Genomic DNA, 24,889 nt, shown 5'->3' on the forward strand with positions numbered 1-24,889 from the left:
CACTTTGCACACCAATAGGATATAGGATTTCTTGATTAAAACTGACATTCTCTATTCACTACATTTGACTCTGTATCTGTGGGTGTGTATGTGTCAGTATGCATGTCTGCATGTGTACATGTGGGGGTATGTATTTAAAACTGTATTCTATGTTCACTTTCTCTGGGGAGCACGTGTCTGGGAAAATAGCCATTTTGAACTAAAACAGGACACAGACATGGACTACGGAGACACATTGTTTCCAGTCTTACCACACACACCTACCACTCTAGTAGTGCCAGTCAAATGATTTTACCATGCACAATGCACCAGTAATTAACCTGGTCAATTTCCTTTGAGTGCCTCTTGTCTGTTTCATACTTGGTTTTTTAGTGCCCTTTATAACTCTAAATCACTTTCTTAGTTTAGGAGCATAAAAATATATTGTGTAGGACTTGGTTTGCTCATAAAATTGTCATATTTGATATATTTAAAGATGTGAAGGCCTGGGGGAGAAAAACAGGAAAATTCAGGGGAGAAACCAAGCAAGTCCTCAGAAACAATTGTTTTTTTTTCCTCTGGGTCTTCATAGCTCACCTCCACTCAGACGTGCAGCCCATAATAATGAACACAGGCTTGGAATACACTCTGCGATTGCTCTAGGGCGACTAGGGCTCAAGATAATTGTAATTTTTAAAAATAGGTTTCACCGTTGTTTGGAACCATCTACAATTCAATTTACTTTATCGCACAAGCCATGAATAATGCTATGAAAGAAAATGGACGGGCTAGTGCTGCCAGCCTGGTTCAGCATTCCAGAAACATGCAGTTCTATGGATTCAACCAGTTGATAAGGACAGATTCAAATGGAAATGGAATTTCCGAATATGTAATCCTGGACACCAACTGGAAAGAATGGGAACTCCACAGTACTTACACTGTGGACATGGAGATGGAGCTGCTACGGTTCGGAGAGACCCCCATTCACTTCCCTGGTGGCAGGCCCCCTCGAGCAGATGCAAAATGCTGGTTTGCAGAAGGGAAGATCTGCCGAGGAGGTAAGGAATAGAAAATAACTGGTAGTCAATTTGGCTCAGCTTGGGTTACAGGGAACCTCTTTAGGGAAAGGCATATTTTAATATTAGACCACTCATAGAATCAATTATTTGCATTCAGGTGACGTAAACATCTTGGCACTGTCTGTAAGTTAAAATAATAAGGACAATGAGAGGTACTTTGCAGCCATGAATAATCCTCCACAATTTAAAAGCTACCCCTACTCCCATTTTAAAAAGACCCCACTTCCAAAGAGGTTACTCTAATAAGAAGAAAGCATCACCCTTCTCCTTGGTCTTCTGTAGGCTATGATCTGTGATTGTTTTCCTTGCTAGAAAATTCACCTGTCCTTCCCATGATGTATCCAAATTCTGCCACTCAGTTTCCACCACAGAAATAATGTATCTATACTCTCTCCTCTCTGAACTCCCATTGAGCTAAGTCTATACCTCACAGCTTAGCACAAAATTGCTTTTCAGTTGTTTCTCATGTATTGATTCTGTCTCTTCCTCCCCAAAAGACTACTCCTTAAGGGCAAGGACCATAGCTAATAATTCTTCTGCCCCTCAACCACCCAACATGGTTGACATCCAATAAATACTTGCAGTTTGATTGACTGATTGAACTCCTCTAGCTTGTGAAAGAGGGGAAACTCCATCAAATCTCTGAGAACCAGAGGGGTACTTTGGTGGAAAGATCTGTATTATTCCTATGCCAGTGTGCACCACACTTTTCTAGAACCAAATGCATCTATTTGAAATAGACTTTGATTTCTATTTTCTTTTAGCATGACATACCCAGCTACCTCTTCATTTGTGTCATCATATATTTCCCTCTGAAATCTTAGTAATCTATCCAAATGTGTGGCTTTTCTAGAGTACAATTTACATCCTAGTGAAAACACTAATTACCAAAACCAGTCACCCTTGACAGACAAGTGCTATGTTTTTCATCTATAACTCACGAGGTCTATGGGCTCAGGTGAATTTAAAGGTCTTTTATTTTATGAAGGCAACATAATACCCTTCACAGGTGAGATAACATACTTATTCTCAAGAACTCTATTGCTGTCCAACTTAAATTAAGATACTCAAAGTTTTCCATTCGTGGACTTTTTTCTCCAAAAAACACCCAGGTCAGCCTTAATTCATGTGATTTGTTATTGTCAGAGTGGTGAGTGGTTTTGCTTCAGAACAGCTAAATTGCTTTCTGTGTCCATAAAGTCAACAAGACAGACTGTGGTGTAGGAAAATGGAATTAAGTTAGGTAGATGTGGCTTGATTTTAGAATCACCAGAAAGCATGAGGAGTCACTCTGTGGTGCCCTTTATTTACAGCCTCCTTCTGATGCTATTCTTCCTCCTTCCTCTTCCTCTCTGCAGGTATCAACCCTGCCTTTGCTGTGATGGTCTGCCTTGCTTTGCTTATAGCCCTGCTGTCTATTAATGGATTTGCTTACTTTATAAGGTACATTTTTCATTTTTTATATAAAAATATAAGGCCATAATAGCATTGTTAATATTGATTTCTGGGAGTCATGTTTCAGTACAATTGCCTCATTACATGGCCCTCTGATTTTCTTTGTTCCATAGTGATTTACCATTCCTATTGGCCCAATTTACAGTGAAGTGTTTTCATGATGCCAAGAATAACTTCCTCAGTTATGTTGTCAGTGTTGGCTCTCAACACTATCGTGAAATAAGAGAACGAGTGCTTTAGGGCCTGCCTACTCCTTATCTGTGCTCCCTTTTCCACTGGCAGAGTCTCCTATAACCACTTCCTTCCCCAAATGGTATGGATTGGTAAGGTATGAAGTTGGGATATTTTAACAAGTTCCAAGAATTAGGCAGACTTTGGCTTCTTAGAATCCAAAATTTAGGAATAGTGATATTAACTCACAGGACTGTAAAGGGGGAATTAAATAAACTGAAGCAAGTAAAGCACCTAGAACAATACCTGACTCACAGTAGGTGCTCAAGAAATGGTAAATCTCAACTCCTTCTCAAGCACATGGGACTCTCCTGCTGATTTTTGGGAACCTAGGATCCTCACTTTGACTCATACCTTTTGCCCAGGGTATCAAATTCTAGGTTTTTACTGTCCTTCTTCCTTGGGCAAAAGCTACCCTAGCTAATCATCAACATCATCATTGTCATCAAGTCTTTGTCTTTCTCCATCAGACCCCTTAATACCAAATGATCAAGTACTCTGATGAACTAATTTAGGATCAGGAATAAATGGCTGAAGATAGCTTAATATGACACCTCTTTCTTATAATCTTTGCATTTTGACAGTTGGGCTCTCCCCATATTAGAATGATTTGGGAAAACTGAGAAACAAAATCAGCCACAACCCTCCCACTTTTCTCTTTCCACCCTGCAAGCCACACCTTTGTTATCTTTTTGTAAGGGTGGTCCTGACAATAATGACACAAAATTGGTAGGGAATGGAGTGGAGCTATTTTTGCAAATTCCAAGAAAACATGTCTAGAGTGTATTAGGTAGCTGTTTAAATTTGGACAAGACACTAAACCTATCGTGGCCAGAATTTTCTTATTTGTAAAAAGAAAGAATTGAATTAGATGATCTTTAAGAGATCTTCCAGCTCTGATATTCTAATGAGTCTGTGAAATTCTGGATTGAAACTATAACAGGTGTGACTCTTAGTGTTTATTATGTTAGTGTTGCTGTGAAAAACCACTATTATCCAATCTTCCTGGTATAAGAAACTTGATAAAGCTACACAAAGTAGTAGGTAGCTTATGAATTGTTAAAGCACATTTGATGAAGATAGTACTTTAAAGGAAGATTTTAATTTCTGTGTGACTGTGGCATATCCCTGTTCAGAACAGAAATTTAATGTCTTTAGCTGCTGCCAAAGAATAAAGTATTTAATTAACATCATTAGATAGCTACTTAGTGAAAATAAATGCCATCCAATTAAAATCTCCCCCCTCCAGGGAGATTTGAACAGTAATAAGCTCTTGGCTCCCCAACGCCAAACATCCTATGTCAAGGTGGAAAATGGAGTCACTCAGCTGCTTATGTTATTTGTCAGCCCCCTCACCCTCCAACATGACTGATCTCACTGGTCTTTCCCATTGAATGGACTGGTTCTTTGGACTTAGAGCCCAACCTTCAATTCTTAGGAAGGGAAGGAAAAAAATCATGGAGGAGGGGTTTGTTTGGAGCTTGTGGGCTGAAGGGCAAAGAAGACTGGAGAGGAAAATGATTGGAGAGGGACATGATTAGAGAGAAAAATGATTGGAGAGGAAAATGAGTTTGAGACAATTGGTACTTCAAGTGGTCACAGAAAACTCAGAGAAGGGAGAGAGGCACATCATTTCCCAGAGTCACTTGGGCCTTGGTTCTTCAGTTAACAAAGCACAAAAGATGCCCTCTCTTTGCTGCTTTCCTCCCTCTCTCTGCCCACCATGGCTGCAATCAGAAGAGCTGAGCGACTGATGAGTTTCTGTAATAGATGGTGATTACTTGCAGGAGAGTGGCTCTCTGTTCCTTCCTTTTCTCTGTGTTTTGATTGTTTAAGTTTTTTTTTTTCCAGACAGAAAGGCGTGCAAAGAACCCAACCACCCCAAAACAAAGGATTCTTTGAACTCCTCCTTTCTCCCTACTCTGAACCAAATTGCCTCGCCTTTCTATAAAGCTCTCCCATGCTTTGTAATACTAATGATGATAATGATAATAATGAGCTCTTATACTTTATAGTGCTTCATGCTTTGCAGAGCACTTTCACATATATTATCTCATTTGATTTTCAAAACAACTCTATAAAGCAGGTAATGCAAGGACTATTATCCTGCTAGATAGATGAGGATACTGGGGAATGAAGAGGTTAAATTATTTATCCAAGGTCATCTGGCTAATTAATGACAGAGTCTGCTACTACACCCCAGGTCTCTGGGTTGGGAGTCCAGTTTTCTTTCTACTAGAGTGTATTTTGTGGCATGATTATTTTTACAGGTGTGCCTGCTTTAAGACAATTCACTACACATATGAAATAGATAAGTTAGGGAGTGATGCTTTGCTTTGCCAAAAGATCCATGTGCTCTACCCAAGAATTCACTACAGGGCTCTTTTAATTTTCTCTGCAGGGCAGCCGCTCCCACAGCGATAAGGAACATATTTGTTGGCAGACAATTAGAAACACATTAATTGTTTGTTTACAAATCAGTGGAATCACTGAGAAAAAACTGACTGAGTTGCTGGTACTTAGAGCTACAGTGATATTATACACTTCTTAGAGCAACTTGACAAAGCATTCACTGGTTGTTTTACCCATTGTGGCTCTCAGCTTTAATACATTCCACGGGGTGACCATTAAGGGGTTATGAAAAAAGTGAAGCCAAACTGTAGCTATCAGAGCCCCTAAGACAAAACAGAAAAAAACAACCACACTTACTAATCCAAGGTTCCCTCCAGGTCCTCAAGTTTCCCTGTCAGCTCTACTGAGGACCTACCTGGCTGTGTGGGTAGACATCATAAACTCCTGTGTGTCTACTAATTGATTTGTAAGAAATAATTGTATTCACTGCAAATTAATGGGCATGTTTGGAGAGAATCAGGTTTAAACTGTGTCTATGTAATGCTCAGACAAGAGACCGATTCAGTCAAAGGAAAAAAGAAAACCCAGTCAGCCCACTTGTTTGGAATTATGTAGACAAAGCAACCAACTGATTGAATTTTTCCACTTTTCAACCTGTTGCTTTGGCAACGCATAGATGCAACTTTGTAAGACAAATGGTCTTGTGGGCAGAAATCTGGGCCCACAGCCAGAAACCGAGGACTCGACTCTCAGCTCTGCCTCAGGCTATGGGATCTCACATAATTTGCTTAATTTTGTTTTGTTTCTTTAATGTGTTTTCGTACCTTTAAAATGGAGGCTAATGATTCTTGGCCCTGGTATTATTAGAATATATAGTATGGCATATGAGAAAAGGTGTGGAGTTCTTTAAAAGTATTCATAGATGTTGTTTTGAATGTGTCCTTGATGTGGAATCACCGTTTGATTAGTCTGAGATACCATCCCCATGCAGCACCCTTCCTTTTGATACCTCTTTAATAGCAGTCTTACTTTTCTCTTTTGGTCTTTGTAACTCTGTAAGTTATGAGGACCAGGGTTGCTGTCTCTCTGCTGCCTATACTCTGGTAAACTTCCATGTGTGCTTATTCTTTCAATTATCTTGTATATTTTTTAACTTCTAGCATAGGGCAAATTTACCCCTGCTTTGCAAACCCTCCAGCATCCTGTGACCCTCCAATTTTATGCTTGTTTCAGACGTCGTATAAATAAAATCCAATTGATTAAAGGGCCCAACAGAATTCTACTGACTTCGGAGGATGTGACGTTTATCAATCCCCACTTTGGCAGTAAGGTAAGGCATATCCCTTTCTCTTACAATATAGTAGCCACAAGCCGCAACTCTCTCCAGCACCTGACATGTGGCTAGTCTGAACTGAGATGTGCTGTAAGAGGAAAATACACACTGGATTTAGAGGACAATACAAAAACATGTAAAATAGCTCATTAAATTATTTACAAATATTAATTACATGTCAAAGTGATAATCCTTTGGGTATATTGGGTTAAGTGTATTACTAAAATTAATCTCACCTGTTTCTTTTTATGCTTCTTTAACGTGACTACTAGAAAACAAACTTTCATGTGTGGCTCATGTTACATTTCTATTGGACAGTGCTATCTTAGAATAGTCTTGTGAAAGTGATGCAGTACACTTTGAGGAAGACTGTAGCTTTGACTTCTTATAGCGCTTCTTTGTACATTTGGATTCAACATGTGACTGCTAGCTCCTCAAGAGCAGAGGTACATTTTTTAAAAAATGTTAGCCCATAGCACTTGATGTGGTGCTATAATGGGTGCTCATAAAAGTTTGGTGAATGAGGTCAGAATGGCCATCATTAAAAATTCTGCAAATGATAAATGCTGGAGAGGGTGTGGAGAAAAGGGAATTCTCCTATGCTGTTGGTGGGAATCTAATTTGGTGCAGCCTTCATGGAAAACAGTATGGAGATTCCTTTAAAAACTAAAAATAGACTTACCATATGATCCAGCAATTCCATTCCTGGGCATATATCCAGAGGAAACTCTAATTTAAAAAGATGCATGCACCAATGTTCATAACAACACTATTTATAATAGCCAAGACATGGAAACAACCTAAATGTCCATCGACAGATGACTGGATAAAAAAGTTGTGGTATATTTATACAAAGGAATACTACCCAGCTAGAGAGAGAAGCAAGATGGCAGAGTAGGACGCTTGTAGCTCACCCTCTCCCACAAATACACCAAAACTCACATCCACGGACCCACTCAGCCAACCAGAGCACCTGTTGAACTCCAAGAGAACATTGCCCTCTTCGAAAGACAAAGACTCCAAAAATCTGGTAGGAGAAAAGAAAAAGCAAAACAGTGTGGGACTGATCCCACGGGGAGGGAGCGGCAAAGGAGGACTGGTGCTAGTTTGCTGGGTCTCCCCTCTCCAATGGAGAGGCCAGCGGGACAGAGGGGTAGACTTCGAGGCTCAGATCTGCCCCGAGCACCCCTTGACAGACAGAACTGACTTAATGGTCACAAAGGGTCCCCGCAACACCCAGCCCAAGATGCGAGCCAGCAACTGGGGCTGGGACAGGCTGCCCAAGCCGGGCAGAGGACTGGGGCGGCTGCACTGAGGCAGCCCTGGGGGACTGCAGGGTGCTGTGTGCCGTGACTGGGAGGGGATACTTAGCAGAACCACCTCGGTCCCCCATAAATTGTGAAAAAAGCAAAGCAACACGGCTGGTGTGCCCTGGGAGGAGGGGTGCTGTAGCCTTTGTCTCCTTAGACCTGCGCTGCCATTACTGGCACTTCTCACAAGAAGAGAGGTGGGGCACAGCCACAGCCACCATCTCCTCCTGTGTGCAGTGCCTGGGAGGGGCGGGACCGAGTCCTGAATCTGCACCCGGGGGCTCCGCAACCTCCTGGGCAGGACTGAGACTTGTTTACAGCCCAAGGCAGATAGGATCTTTTTGCCCTGGCACCTCAGAGAACTCGTGCCGCCAAGACAAACAAGGAGCTGAGATTTGGCACAGAGCAGGGGTGAGGCCATTCCACGGTCTTCCCCGGGCCCACTTTGGGAGCACCGACCCAAGGTGGAGCGGGCAGCTGCAAAGAGCAGCAGAGTGACCGGCACTGGGGAAGGGCGGGCGGCCACCCCTCTTCTTGGCAGGAGTGCAGCACCTGACCATGGTGCTGGGAGGGGGCGTGATCAACCCACCTGCCTCACCCAAGTGCAGCATCTGACTGTGGCATCGGGAGGGGGAATGACCCGCCCGCCCACCGGGTAAAAGCTCAGCACATGACCCAGTGTTGGGAGGGGGCGTGATCTGCTAGCCGACAGCCACTGGGAGCAGCACAGATGAGGGCACCAACAGAGGGCCTCTGGAAACAGCAAGCTGAGTTTGTGAAACAGGGCAAAGACACAAAGACTTCTTGATAAAATCATTAAGAGCACACCATCTCCAGGAGGACTAGATAACTGATACTCCTTAAGCCACAATGCCGGAGAAATATGAGCAATATGAAGAAGCAGAGGAACCACTCCCAATTAAAAGATCAAGAGAAAACCCCTGAAAGTACGATCAAGGGAATAGACATTGATGGCCTACTAGATCAAGATTTCAAAAAAGGAGTGATCAAAGTACTGAAGGAACTAAAAGAAATAGTGTTAAGAGATATAAAATATGTCAAAAATGAAATAGAAGCTATAAAGAAGAACCAAGTAGAATTAGTAAACCCATTTGCTGAGATGAGAGCTGACCGAAAGGCTGTACAATGCAGACTAGATAATGCAGAGGAATGAATAAGTGACCTAGAAGACAGGACAACAGAAAGCACCCAAGCAGAACAGCTGAAAGAAAAACAAATAAAAACAATGAAAACATTATAAGGGACCTATGGGATAATATAAAGTGTGCCAATCTACACATAATAGGGGTTCCAGAAGGGGAAGAAAGAACACAGGGGATTGAAAAGGTCTTTGAAGAAATCATGACTGAAAACTTCCCAAACTTAAAGAAGGAATCAGATATCCAAGTACAGGAAGCTCAGAGGGTCCCAAACAGGAAGAACCCAAACAGACTCACACCAAGATATATCATAATCAAGATGGCCAGAGTCAAGGATAAAGAAATGATCCTAAAGGCAGCAAGAGAAAAGCAAAGAGTGAGTTACAAGGGAACCCCCATTAGGCTCTCAGCTGATTTCTCTACACAAACACTACAGGCCAGAAGGGAGTGGCAAGATATATTCAAAGTTCTGAATGAAAAAAGGATGCAGCCTTGGATACTCTATCCAGCAAGGCTATCCTTTAGAATAGAAGGAGAGATAAAGAACTTCACAGACAAGCAAAAGCTAAAAGAGTTTAGCACTAAACCCACGCTAAAAGAAATATTGACAGGTCCACGCTAAACAGAAAAGAAGCAGGATGCTACAGAAATGAGAAGCTCATAACTGGAAAGGTGATAACTACCATGAATTAAAAATAGAATAAACACAAAATTGTAAAAGAAGACATCTAAATCATTAAGAGTGGGAGAGGGAAGCAAGGAAAGCCACTGGAAAACAGTATGGAGATTCCTCAAAAGACTGGGAATAGACTTACCATATGACCCAGGAATCCTGCTCCTGGGCATATATCCAGAAGGAACCCTACTTAAAATGACACCTGCACCCCAACATTCATAGCAGCACTATTTACAATAGCCAAGACATGGAAACAGCCTAAATGTCCATCAACAGATGACTGAATAAAGATGATGTGTTACATTTATACAATGGAATACTATTCAGCCACAAAACCCGACAACATAACGCCATTTGCAGCAACATGGATATTCCTGGAGAATGTCACTCTAAGTGAAGTAACCCAGAAAGAGAAAGAAAAATACCATATGAGATCACTCATATGTGGAATCTAAAAAAAAAAAAAACATAAATGCAAAACAGAAACAGATTCATAGACATAGAATACAAACTTGTGGTTGCCAAGGCAGCAGGGGGTGAGAAGGGACAGACTGGGATTTTAAAATGCAGAATAGATGAACAAGATTATACTGTATAGCACAGGGAAATATACACAAGATCTTATGGTAGCTCACAGCGAAAAAAAATGTGACAATGAATATATGTATGTTCACGTATAACTGAAAAATTATGTTTTACACTAGAATTTGATACAACATTGTAAAATTACTATTACTCAATAAAAAAATGTAAAAAAAAGGAATACTACCCAGCTATAATAATAATAAAATAATACCATTTGCAGCAACATGGATGGACCTGGATATTGTCATTCTAAGTGAAGTAAGCCAGAAAGAGAAAGAAAAATACCATATGATCACTCATATGTGGAATCTGAAAAAAGAAAAGACATAAATGTACTTATTTACAAAACAGAAACAGACTCACAGACATAGAAAACAAACTTATGGTTACCAGAGGGGAAAGAGGGTGGGAAGGGATAAATTGGGAATTCAAAATTTGCAGATACTAACTACTATATATAAAATAGATAAACAATAAGTTTCTACTGTATAGAACAGGGAACTGTATTCAGTATCTTATAGTAACTTATAATGAGAAAGAATATGAAGAGGACTATATGTATGTATATGTATGACTGAAACATTATACAGAAATGGCATGTATTCAGGGCCTTCATGGAGATTGCAGTCAAGTAAGAGAGACAAATCGTACCACACAAAAGAGTTGATAGATACCATATTGCACGAAAGACACTAGAAATATAGTAGAACTTAAGAACAGATAGATCAGTGGAGGAAGACTTCTCAGAAACCCAGCACCAAAACTTGGTCTTAAAGAAGAAAGTATAGGATTTGTCTAGGTCCCAGGTCATAAACTGATAACAAATTTTGCTTGACCTTTATGGTTATAAAAAATTGTAGCCAGAATTTTGGAACTGGGAGATTACACATAAAAACCTAATTTCTGGGTGTTCTTTAAAGGTTGGAAAATCTATCAACCTTGGGCATCATTGTGGCAATTGGCTGGAACCCAGCAGTAGTTGCCCTTTATGAAAGAGTTTGCAAAATCTGTATCTGCAGTATGACACAGTTCCCATCACTCTCTATTGTCTTATACTCAGCCAATTTCATCAATTTATATTACCCGCCTGGCATCCTAGGCAGAGAAAACAGCATGAACCAAGAGCTTGGAAAAGAGAGTGTGTGGGGAAGTTTTGTTGAATGTAGCTAGTAGTGGGAGAATGTGCCTTTTTGTGCCCCATCTATTTGGCTAAAATAAAGACATTAGTCTTGGCAAATTCTAGTATGGTGGTGGCAGGGTGAAGGGAGAGGATGCAAACACCTCATTTTGTCCCCATGTGCTACTTACTCTTGCTACACCAACACACCAGATCTGAGAATTATCTCTGTAACAGAACTGATCATCTTCCTAAATATGACACTAGAAGGTGTGCTTTAACTAGTTGGTTGGCATAAAAACCGACAACATAATGCCATTTGCAGCAACATGGATGCTCCTGGAGAATGTCATTCTAAGTGAAGTAAGCCAGAAAGAGAAAGAAAAATACCATATGAGATCGCTCATATGTGGAATCTAAAAAACAAAAACAAAAACAAACAAACAAACAAAAACAAAGCGTAAATAAAGGACAGAAATAGACTCACAGACAGAGAATACAGACTTGTGGTTACCAGGGGGGTGGAGGGTGGGAAGGGATAGACTGGGATTTCAAAATTGTATAATAGACTACACTGTATAGCACAAGGAAATATACACAAAATGTTATGATAACTCACAGAGAAAAAAATGTGACAATGAGTGTATATATGTCCATGAATAACTGAAAAATTGTGCTGAACACTGGAATTTGACACAACATTGTAAAATGATTATAAATCAATAAAAAATGTTAAAAAAAAAACTAGTTGGTTGGGTGAAAACAGATTTACATTAATACCCTGTGCAGTTGGAATCAAATGAAATGTTCAGCTGTTTGGTTTGTCTCAACTACAACCCTAACTCTTACTTATTTAAATCTCCAGATCCTTTTGTAAAGTTGATAATTTCCTGGAAATGTATTGCTGAATGCCAACATTATCACTGTGGCTGAAAGCTACATTCCACTTTTATGCCATCAAAACTTATTGATCTTAGTCTCTATTTTTGAAACCACCAGAGGACCCAAGGGCTCATGTGGCGGAATTTGTCTGGATTTGTCATCCTCAATATACCTTGTATGAAATTTCCCACCTCAAATGCAGTTTGGTACAGCCACTGTGGAAAACAGTATGAAGATGCCTCAAAAGACTAAACATAGACTTACCATATGGCCCAGCAATCCCACTCCTGGGCATATATCCAGAAGGAACCCTACTTCAAAAAGGCAACTGCACCCCAATGTTCACAGCAGCACTATTTACAATAGCCAAGACATGGAAACAGCCTAAATGTACATCAACAGATGACTGGATAAAGAAGATGTGGTATATTTATGCAATGGAATACTATTCAGCCATAAAAATGACAACATATTGCCATTTGCAGCAACATGGATGTTCCTGGAGAATGTCACTCTAAGTGAAGTAAGCCAGAAAGAGAAAGAAAAATACCATATGAAATCACTCATATGTGGAATCTAAAAATATATATATATAATAAATGCAAAACAGAAACAGACTCATAGACATAGAATACAAACTTGTGGTTGCCAAGGGGGCAGGGGGTGGGAAGGGATAGACTGGGAGTTCAAAATTTGTAGATACTGACAGGCATATGTGGAATAGATAAACAAGATTATACTGTATAGCACAGGGAAATATATACAAGATCTTGTGGTAGCTCACAGCGAAAAAAATGTGACAATGAATATATGTATGTTCATATATAACTGAAAAATTGTGCTCTACACTGGAAATTGATACAACATTGTAAACTGACTATAACTCAATAAAAAAAATGCTTAAAAAAAAAGAAAGAAATTTCCCACCTCAATAAGAAAGGGAAGTTACTGAAGCGCAAGTTCTAAAGCAATCTAAAGATGACGCAATACTAAGAAAACAAGTATTCAATTCTGTGACAAAATATTTTATCCAGAAATGAGTTATCAGTAGTAAAAGCAGATGGCTAGAGGTCATTGTCCAAATGTAGCAATATATAGTAAATTTTTTATCAAAGGCAATAAGTCTATTTTTTAAATCTCTACTTCTTTAGTGGTATCCATGTCAAAATGACAGTTCATGTTAATTGCCTAGATGTTTTGGGTCTAAAGTGTCAGAACAATAAACATAGCTCAATTTTGGACTGAATTAGCTTTTCTTTTGTATAGATCCTGCAATAGTCCAGTAAATATAAAACCTCCTCTACCTATGCCTTCTCTCTTTCCTATTGAGACACAGAACATATTTGGGTTTCATACCTGTTCTCACAAAATCACCATAAATAGCAGAATAGTGCTACCTTCAGGTGAACCAAGTGCCTAGGGTTTTAATATCTTGTTCATGATGATAGATGTTTTTGTTCACTTGTGCATAAATTTTTACATAAGGGAGTTACAAAAACACAATCATCACCACTTCTCACCATATGAGTGATAGAAATGAATAATAGCAGAGATTGATAGCCTTACAGGGAATTTTTTTTCTTTTACTATTTTGACCCAGGTGGAAAAGGATGGCATTACCATAGAAGAACATAGCTCTTGGCCTCTAGATCCCTTTTGGCAGTTGGCTTGTATCAAGGGTTCTGATGGGAAAAGATAGGGGAAGCATACATTTTCCTTAATTGCTGTGTAGTCACAAACTTGCAGCTGGCTGTGTCTAATCAATCAAGAAACCAAGCCAAGAATTCCATCCAAATGGAATGTCTGAAAGTGTAAACTCTTGGTGAATATAAAATTAATTCAGTCTAGAAAAATTGGCAGGTCAGTAGAAGTCAGGTCAGAAAAGGAAGTTTTTAGAAGAAAGTGAAGCTGAAGTCCAAATGTATGTGGATTTTGGCAGATTTTCTCGCTTTCTCCTTTGCCCTTTGTGGAGAGGTCTAAATCTCAATATACAGAACTAGGTGCTCCTGCTGAGATATAAAAACAAAGAATAAAGGGAAATAGATTCCTCTCTGGCATTGCTCTGTTGAGGAGAATTCAGGTTGATCTAAGGGTTATGTGAAGGGTCAAGTTTTACATATTGTCTGAATCTTGAGCTGTTGTGATTTCAACACACAAGGGGCTGGGTATAGTTTACTATTACCTTGGAACTTTTTGATAGTCTTGTCTTGGTAGAATGAACTGAACTTGGGGCTAAATCAACTAGTGATCTTTAGTTTATCAAAGACTGTTAAGGGAAGAGTGTGTGAAAGTACTTAAGATTAATTTTTATTGTTAAGCAGGAGTGAAGCAAAGCATGATGTGGTAGAAAGAACACAAGACCAGGAAATATAACATTTATATTCTTCTTCCAGGCCCATGGACCTCTCTAGGTCTCTGTTTCTTCATTGTAAAATGAGAGTGTTCGAGTTGGGGGTGAGGAATGTCCTAGATAATATCAAATGTAATTGCTAGCGCTGAATTGCTTATAATTCTAAGAAAGGCATATTTGAAGGCATGGAGAAGAGTATGAGGAAACTTGTTGATTTATTTTGTCTTCATATGAAATAAGTCTGCTGGTTCAGTTGCAGATAATTTTAAAGGTTAACACAGATTGCAGATAACCCTTCCTTTGGTTATTCAACTGTGCACTTCTTAGCCCTCTCTTACCAGGCTTATGTGTACAAGTTAACAAATCAAGCAATAAGGAATTTGGTTTATTTAAGCATCAGACTTATAAATTGTGGGCAGAGGATCTACTACCTCTCTACCATCTTATTGCTTTCTGAGATATCTTCTGCCATTAATCTTGCCTGCACCAAAAAGGATGCCATTCAAGATATAACAAAAAGAGCTAGGCCTAAGAGCCAGAAGGATGGGATTCTGTCCTAGTTCTGCTATTGATTTTTTTTAAATGTCAGATTTTCATCTTTTTCTCGTTTTTGAGTATAAAATGAGGATCCCAGATTAAGTTATGATTGTTCTTTCTTGCCACCCCCTCAAATCTATGACACTAATCTTTTCTAGGAGATGGAAGTATCTACAAACCTTTATCTTTCTTTTGCGGTATGTGGAGGCGAAGCACGGAATCAACACTAGCATTAAAAAAAATGCTGGAAATAGGAAAAATGAATCAACTTCATGTTTATAGAGCTCAACTCATAGAGTTACTCTCTTAGGAATTAAAAAAGACAGATAAGCACAGTGTTTATACCATAGCTCAATGCTCTGTCCTAAATCTTGATAATTTTATTCATAAACTTTCTTTCCTAATCCTTTCACAGAGAGGAAGTCGTGCCAGTGTAAGCTTCCAGATCACCTCGGAGGTCCAAAGTGGAAGGTCCCCAAGGCTCTCTTTTTCTTCAGGGAGTCTAACTCCAGCTACCTATGAAAATTCCAACATAGCAATTTATGAGGTAGGATACGTTATCTGCTGCCTTCTTGGGTTTTAAGATGAGGCAGTGACTTAGAACTTAGTCTTTTGGCAAAAATATTGAGGCTTTTGGTAAATCTTTTTTTTTTTTTTTGGTAAGTTTTCTTGTCCATTAGCGACTTGTGGACTTGTTTGGTTGGCATTTTTGACGATGATCTTCCTTGGCAACTAATCTACTTATTTACAACTTCATTGATCTTTCAATGCCATGTATTTACTATGTATGTGGGAAAAAAAAGTCCATGAGACTCAAATACTTAACCATGTCACTCATTCCGGAAGATATAGTAATGGAATAAATGACTGTTTCCTGAGCAAACTGTCTGTGATGGGATGTCTAGAGACACATTTGTATAGAGTAAGGGTTTGGGGCAAACTCTTCCCTTCAAATTCTGGTTGTTTCTTCCTATACCTGTTATCCTCTGATATTATTGAAATTTAAAAAAAAGTTATTCATTTATTTCCTTTTTTCAGCCTACACTGTCTCTTGGAGTGACAGGTTGTGTAAAATAGAAATCCTTTTTACTTCACTTAAATTTCTGTTTTCAAGCTTTAAGAGACTACCCCCAATCCCTTGTTCTAAGACACTGGAATTTGGCAACCAGAACAAATCTTGCATCAGTCGGAGAGATGAGCTGTTTCTTCTCAGCAGGAAAGAGTTAAGCAGGTGGTAAAAGGGAAACTAGACTTTCTTTTGGTTCCTCCAAAGTGAGGCCTTCCCAGTGTGGTTTCCTTGTTTTGTTTGAAGATACTCCCAAAAGCAGCAAACATTAGCAACTTCAATAGAACTACAAAGAAAGTCCAAAACAGGCCAGAATGAGTTTTCAGGTTGTCTACCATATTGAATTTTCCAAGTGAAAGCTCTCCTCCATTGGATAAGTAATTGACAGATACTTAAAACACTTCCTCCATTGGCTAAATAATTGACAGATACTTAAAACACCAAAATTAGCATAGTATATATTTGTTCAGTGTACCTGAAGTGCTTTGACTTAAATTTGTAGCAGGAAACCTCTGGATCTTGCCTTGCACTTAATTTAATCAAATCAGAGATTTGCTTCAAATGTAAACCTGAGGTATTAGGGAATTGACAGCTCTATTCTCTCAAAGACCAAAGGCAAGATAATCATATAACTTTTGAATGTCAAATGGAATGGGGCTGATGGCTTTAAAAATGTATTGACACCTTTAACATTCTGAAGTAAATCTCAATACCTAAGACAGTCTCTTGGTTTTTCATCTACAAATTGAGAGATTAAACTAAATTCTTAATCTTGGCTGCTCATTAGAATCTCTGTGGGAAACAAACAAACAAACAAAACCCTATGCCCAGGCTCTACCCCTAGTAACTCTGATTCAGTTGGTATGGGGTAGCCTCAGGCATTGGTATTTTTTTTTAATTTCCCCTATATGTGCAGCCAGGGTTGAGAATTGCTGGATGAAGAAAACTCTAAGGCCTCTTCTGGCTCAGATCTGCTGTGATTCTCTGATTCTGTGGAAGAATTTGTGTGTTGAATCGTGGTATGTTTTATTTGGTGGAGCTGGAAGGGTACAGTGTAGAATTAAGAAGGGAAAAAATAAACATCTGTATGTAATTGGCCTTTAAGAATCTATCAGATATTTCCTCTATTTGGAAGGAGGCAGACAGTTGAATTAGTTCCTGTAATGACTGTTGTTTAGTCAGATCATGAGTATATCTGAACTGTGTAGGCCAAAGGGGGACTTTCTCTGCACAAAAGGAAGGTATTAGTGAGAATAATACCACACCATGAGGTCAAGATTAGGCTGATGGCAGGGTGCAAAGGAAGGCAGGTAAAGCTAGAAAACTGACCCACTGGAGCAGAAGAGGACCCTGGGAGAGAGTGGAAGTTAATTGAATCAACAGACCAAACAAAGAGGTCCTGTGTGCTTTCTGAAATGGCCCTCTATTAAGAGTGTTTTTAAATAAGATGCATGATCTAGTTTCTGTTTAAAATAGATCGAATTTTCATAAAAATTTTTATTGGAAAATCTGGAAGTTCCAGCCGATGTGCCTGATGTAGTATATACCTAATAACAAAGGACAGGCTTCTCTAGGATGTACCATAACATTGTAATACACAATAACACAAATTCACACTTTGATTACGGGCACAGATGCATAACCTTTGGAATTGTACAGGAAAATCAGCCCTCATTTTATAGATACTCTTTGAGATGTAAAAGGAAAACCAGATGAGCAGACTGCTGGGGAGAAAGAGCTGTGAATGACAGATGCAGTGCGAACATGTCAGGATCTGCTTTAATAGCCACAGTCTAGGGGAGAGGGGTATAGAGGGCAGTAGTGCAACCCTGACACACTCAGAGAGAAACCACTGGACTTACCCTCCCTCTTCCTTCTCTGATTCCTTCTGCCTCTCCACCTCTCCCTGTGTTTTTCTCTTTGTCTCATTTCTATCTCTCCCTGACACACCCTCCCCATTCATCTCTTTCCCAGAGCCATTGTTTTCTATCTTCCTACCTTCTATGTCCCATATAGCTCTCTCTCTACCAATCTCCTTTTCACCAACCACCTTCTCTCTCTCATCCATCACAGAATCAGATCATCAAAACTGACAAGGACCTAAGAAATCATCTAATTCATCTAACTCTATCAGTGAGGAAACTGAGGCTCAGGCCAATGAAGTGGCTACCCTGAGGCCACCCCTGAATTTGAGGCAAAGCTGAGTCTAGAACCTAATTCTCTTGACTCTTAGTTAATACAACATGGCCTTAGTGCAGAACTGATGGACTTTAAATTACTTCTAGAAACTTTAGTGGATAGAGTTTGATGTTTCTTCCTCTTAATTAAAAAGTGAATGATGAGTGAAGCATTCTATCATTCTTTCTCTTAAAAGAGAAACAAAACAAATAGTGCATGTGTGGTAAAGATAAAAACTGCCCATTTCCTCCCTTTTCCTCATGATTCATAGAGTAGGACACACACAGACTCAATAAAAATTTGCTTATAAAGTTTGTGAGAATTATTTAAACCTTAAAACAAACACACACAAATCCCCCAAATCAAAGAAAGCCCATGGGAGGAAGGAGCAACAAACTGGGAGATGGAAGGCCTTGGTTCTGTTACTACCTAGCCTTCTGACCTTAGGCAAGTCATTTAATCTCTTCAGGCTTCAATTTCTTTAAATATGAAGGGACTGGACTAGGAAATACCTAAGACCCTTTCCAGCTCTCAAATTTGGTGATTTGACAGGAAGAAAAATCTCTGCTTAACTACTTGTAAAAGTTAATAAGCAAGAGAGAAAGCTAATCCTTGTCTGTAATAGGGTCCAGTCCAGGAAGAAGGTATCAGGTAGTGGGTACAGGCAGAGTCTAGGCTGTCAGTACTGATGTTCAGGTTGTGTACTGCACAAAGGAACCACATCTAAAAGGGTACTAGTCATGTGGTAGACATATACTAACTTATATGAGAGTGGTGTAGGAGTGGGCAAAGAGATTTTGACCTCCCAGCCTAGTTCTGGAACGAGGTGGCAGGAGGAACCTTCTCATATCTGCATTTGTACCAGCACATCCGACTATGCACATACATAGTCACTGGTAAAAATGTATACTGGGCTTTGTGCTATCTTGACAATATCCCAAGAATTTCTTGAGGTTATTCCTTTCTTCTGCCTAATGTTCCTGAAGGCCCAATTTCAGCTTCTTACCTCCACCTCTACAGCCTGACTCCAAACCTGACAAAGAGGCCTCACCTGGGAGGCCAGGCTGGATGATATGTAGAGTATCAAAGCTGCTAGTGGAATGTGTTCCCTGGTGTCTGGAGGATGTACAAGTAAATGAGAGTGCGGTCCATGCACATATGTGTGTATCTGAGGCTATTGCTCAATATTACTGGGCTGCCGCAGGCTGCAAAATAATGTTCTCAAATAATTATTTTTTATTTACTTAAGGGAAAGCACCCTTTCTAATTAGCACCAAGGTGCCATAGTGGCTAGCAGAGACCATGTCCTGAGTACTATAATTGCAAAGGTACTAGGAAGGCTTTATTGCCTATCAGTATATAATCCACAAATTGGCTGATTTTGTAAATTCCCAGTTAGAGTTTTATTCTTTCAGCTTAAGCCTTAGCCTTTGATCCCTCTAAAGGGCAAAGTCCTCTGAAAGCTAAAGTTTCGAGCTCATGTCAGGCCCTCATGACTTCCATAACTAAGTGAGTAGGTGTGGGGTAGGGCCTTAGAATTGGCCTTTCTAACCATAGTTCCCAGGTGACTATGATGTAGCTGATCCAGGGCCACACTCCGAGGATTGCTGGGCAAGAGACCAGGAAATCTGCCTTTGGTGCTTTGACCATCTGGCTGCAGGAAGACACTGATCCTGGACTATTTTTCTCAACTTTGTGAGCATGAGCTTGGCTGGCAAAGTTTTGTTCAGCTGCTGAAGATCTCTGAAAGCCATTTCCTAGTTAAATGGTTTCGAGCTCCTTGGCTAGAAGATGCTCTCTAACACAAAGTATTGGCAAGTAACTCAGATGCCTGCAGCTCCTATTACTAGCTTTTGCCTCCGGCAGGTCTCCAGATGCAGTGCCACAGCTGGATATATTCCTTAATAAGAGAGTGGCTATACTCTCTTATTCTTGGAATTTGACTGCACAGAGCTCTCTGCTTTATTATCTCTACTTGATGACAAATTGGTGCAGCCTGAAATGGGATCTCCAGGCTATAGGTAATAGATGTGAAAGCACTTTGAAGAGTAGCGAGCACTGTGCAAATGTAAGGCATTATTATTATTACAGAGAAAAAGGAATCTATATATGTATTGCTTTTTTCAAATTTGGGTTGGACAGAAACTAAATAGGGCTTGGTGACTGATGAATCCTTGAGGCTGTGCACATAGAAGAAAATTATCTATCAGGCAGCAGTGTTAAAGTGAAGACAATAAAATAATTGTTGTTTTTGACTTGACAGCAGCCTTAGAAATCACTGCTTTGTGCTTAAAAAGTCAGAAATAGTCTCCTGAAAGAGTCTAGATTACTCATATTACTACGGTAGTACCTTTGTACATCCAAATAAAAAATGTTTACTCTGTGTTTAAGCCAATCAGTTTATGATTAAAGCGTAAGAAGCCCCCCGAATGGCCTGTCCCACAAGAGAAAAATGGATCAAGGTAAATGCAGGAAACATTTGCTGCACTACATTGCCTGCCCTACATCTCTCGCCACAGACGCCTCAAGGCAGTAAGAATTGCAACCACCGACCATCACCATTAGTTGCAAGAAACCTGGTGCTACATCACTTAGCTATGAATAAGTGAAATGACCTAGCACTTTCTGCAGTTAGTTAAGGAAGTCTTGGCAGAGAGCAGCATCACTCCTTTGGGAGTCTGCATACCTGCAATTATTTCCCTGTCTTTAGTTAATTGGAATTTTAACCTTTGACTTCTCTGCATGATCTCCTTTTTAGCTCTGAATACAGAATGTCCGTGGAGTAGAGGGTGACAGAGGAGGAGCAAAGCTCGTTTGGGTTGATGGTCTAACTATAAACCCTTCATGTGGAAGAGACATTGCTCTAAAGCTGTTGGCAACTAAGTCTCATCAACACTCTTTACCTTTTCTTTCTAGGGTGATTGGGTATGGCTGAAAAAGTTCCCATCTGGAGATTTTGGAGACATTAAATTCATCAAATCAAGTGCAAGTGATATATTTGAAATGGTATGCGAAGCCCATTCTTATATATATATATCCCCTTTGAAACCAATCCTTTCTCCAAAATAAGTAATACCAGCTGTTAGGAAGATCCCTTAACAAACCAGTGCAGGGAGACTACAGGGTTGCTACTGATATGACCACATGATGCAATGGCAAAGGTATGGGCGCTGAAGTCAAAGAGACATGAAGGATTCAATTCCCGGCTCTACCACTTAAGAGATATATTAACTTGGGCAAGTCACCTAAACTCTCTGAGCTTTATTTTCCTTATTTGTAAAATGAGTATATTAATGTCTGCTTCCCAAGGTTGAGATAATACTTGTAAGGCATCTTGCATATTTCCTGACATCCAGCTTCTTTGTAGAATGAATATAGTTATTATTAAGTACATATCCCATAATCATTCAAAATCTCCAGTTGCCAGACCTGGAAAACTCATCTGGTAATTTCTATTTACATAAGAAAAATGATGGTTTCCCAATCCCACCAATCATATTCAAAATTCCTTGGATGGGCTGTTTAAGGAAGTGGCCGGTAGATAAGGCAGGGATGATGATGATTCCTCTCAAACCATTTAAAATCTTGACTCCTCCTTGAACTTAGAGTTCATAAAAGATTTGTGGAGATAGTCTCTGGTTCCTTCAGACTCATAAAAGTGGAATTTTTAGAAGATAATGATAGATTTCTTCACATTTATGATTCAGGCAAGTTCAAATCAATCTAACAGGTTTGAATAGGCACCTGCTACATCTCGACCACTGTACTGCTGTACGAGTGAGGAAAAAAAGGAAATGGGCAAATGGAAGGGATGCAGCCGATGGTCAATGCGCTGTGCTGCAGGGGTCAGAATGAGATGTTATAATTTGGTATTTCCTTTACATGTTATTTTGATGCCTGGAGGTATAGGAAAAATTGTAAGAGATGAATCCAGGAGGGGGACAAAGGTCAGAGCTAGGATAGGCAGTTCCAGACTGGTTCGATGATCTGGGGTGCTAAACAGAGAGCTAGATCCAAAGTATGAAGCCAAACAGGGCCAAACATGGGGGAACTGGTAAACTAGAGGTATGGAAATAAGAAGATAGGTATTGATTCAAGGTAGAGCGTGTCCATGATATCTTTTTTGGGTAATTTTAAATTTTGATAAAGTTTCAAATTTACAGAAATCTGCAAGAATAACTCAAGGAACTCCTGTACACCTTACACAGATCCAACAATTGGTTACATTTTGCCTAGTGCTTTTCATTCTCTATTTATAAATTTATGTACAGTAGGTCTTCAGTACCCACAGGTTCCCTATGCCCTGATTTAATGAACCACTGACTGATTGAGTCTGCAGATGCAGAACCAGTGGATAACAAGGGCCCACTGTATTATTTTATATAAGGAACTTTAGCATCTGCAGATTTTGGTATCTTGGGAGTCCTGGAATCAATCCCCAGTGGATACTGAGGGATGACTATATTCTTTTTATCTGAACCATTGGAGAGTAAGGTGTAGACATCATGCCTTTTACCTCTAAATACTTCAGTGAATTTCCTAAGAACAAAGATATTCTTGTACATAACTATGGTATGATTATCAAAATCAGAAAATGTACATTGATACAATAATATTATCTAAACTACTGTCTATATTTTAATTTTATCAATGGTCATAATACATTATAGCTAATTTTCCCCCAGTCCAGTTTCCAGCCCAGGTTCACATGTAGTTTGTTGCCATGTCTCTTTAGTTGCTTTAATCTGAAACAGATTCTTAGCCTTTCTTTGTTTTTCTTCATCTTGATATTTTTTTGAAGAATTCAGGTGAGTTATTTTGTAGATGCTCCCTCAATTTGGGTCTGTCCCATGTTCTTCATGGTTAGATTTAGGTTATGCATCTTAGCCAGAATGCTACAGAAGTCATGCAGTGTTCTTTTCAGTGCTTTTTATTGGGAGGCACACAGTGCCAATTTTCACAATACTAGTGATATTAATTTGATCATTTGTAGGTGTTGTCTACCAGATTCTGCCACTGTAGGGTTACTGTTATTTTTCCTCATTGTAATTAATACATAATTTATAGAGAGATACTTTGAGTCTGTATACATACCCTGTTTTTCATCCAATTTTTCCCTACTTACTTTAGCATCCATTGATGATTTTCTAACTCCAGCATTCTTTCCATGTTTATTTGTTGGCATTGGTATTATAAGAAAGAGCCTTATCTTCTTTACCATTTATTTACTTATTCATATGTCTACATCAGTGTGCATGTATGGGTTTTAATTTTTTCAATTATCTACCTACCTATCTATCTATCTATCTATCTATCTATCTATCTATCTATCTATCTATCATCTGTTTAAAACCATGAGTTCCCAGTAAAACCTCCAATTGTAATTGAATGCCACAAAGTTCATTCTGTCCTTTCCCTTTTTCATATTTGTAACTCCTTTCTCCAACAGTTAGAAAACTGACTCCCATTATCCTCATGACATCTTTTTGTATCCCCTTACTAACTTGTGTTGCCATGCCAGGTGCTGATAGTTAATTCAATCCTAACATGAAGGAAAGTCAGAGTTTTCCAGAATTTACCATATAAAAGGCCCTAATTCCTTTCTAGTGCATTTATGAAGCAGGAGGTGGATCTGATGATGCTATCACTGTGAGTCCAACACTGCCTTGACTACTTATGTGCCTTCATGACCTTAAAATGCTGGAACTGGGTATCAGAGGCCAGACTGGAAAGCATATCTTGGTGAGTCAACTATAGAAGGGAATCCTGCACAATCAGATGGATGTTCCTAAAAGGGAAACAGCTGGAGTCAGAAGGCCAAAGGACTGATGACTTCCAACATTTTTTAGGGTTCCAATATCTGCAAAAGTGTACGCAGGAAAATCAGGCTGTATCTATCTCCTAGTCTCATGTTCTTTCCTATCATCTGGAACTGATTGGCATACTCTTTGTACTATCTCATTTCGTGGCTACTTAATACCTTACCATATAATCTATAATCATCTTCTTTTGCATTCCACTTTGGCCATCCTCCACTATCATTATACCTGGGCTTCGTCATTATTTATAATTGCTACTGAAAATGCTTCACTTCCAAAATCAGATTCAAACATCACACTCTCTGACTATAGTCTTCTCTTCTTTCAACTGTGCCTATGTTTTGCATTGAGTCTTCCAATCTTCTGACCTCTATTTTTTCCCATCCCACAAGCCCTTCTTTTATCATCTTTCATGCCCCCCTTAGATTCCATAATTTATCATTTGAACACATTCTTATTTCTGTCTTTTTGGTCAGATATACCTACAAAACTCAAATTCTGGGTGATCCTAATTCTTAACTTTCTTTGTGCCTGCAGAAAGTCATGAAACAAGTATATTGTTTCCACTAAAAATTCACTTTTCTCACCTTAAAATACTCTTTAACATTGTCTTTTAAGTCCATTATAGTACTTCATTGGTTAATTCACTTTCTACAACCCATATTTCAGTTTCTCCATCTTCCTTAAACCTTCAATATCCTTCTTTTCCTCTATTTTTATTACTACCATCCTGGTCCAAGCCACCATCATCTGCCACTAGAACTACTGCAATTGTCTTGA

General features: G+C 39.3%; 1 protein-coding gene across 1 annotated transcript in view; it reads left to right on the forward strand.

Moving 5' to 3' along the window:
• The window catches only part of GUCY2F (guanylate cyclase 2F, retinal), a 121,288-nt gene that overhangs the window by 53,555 nt on the left and 42,844 nt on the right, over positions 1–24,889 (forward strand). The window contains exons 5-9 of the mRNA XM_045509975.2: positions 683–1,037; positions 2,417–2,501; positions 6,330–6,426; positions 15,462–15,593; positions 21,207–21,296. Coding sequence (XP_045365931.2) covers positions 683–1,037; positions 2,417–2,501; positions 6,330–6,426; positions 15,462–15,593; positions 21,207–21,296 — 759 coding nt within the window. The remainder of the gene's footprint in view (positions 1–682; positions 1,038–2,416; positions 2,502–6,329; positions 6,427–15,461; positions 15,594–21,206; positions 21,297–24,889) is intronic.

Source organism: Camelus bactrianus, chromosome X, assembly GCF_048773025.1.
Source record: "Camelus bactrianus isolate YW-2024 breed Bactrian camel chromosome X, ASM4877302v1, whole genome shotgun sequence".
Classification (NCBI taxonomy): Eukaryota; Metazoa; Chordata; class Mammalia; order Artiodactyla; family Camelidae; genus Camelus; species Camelus bactrianus.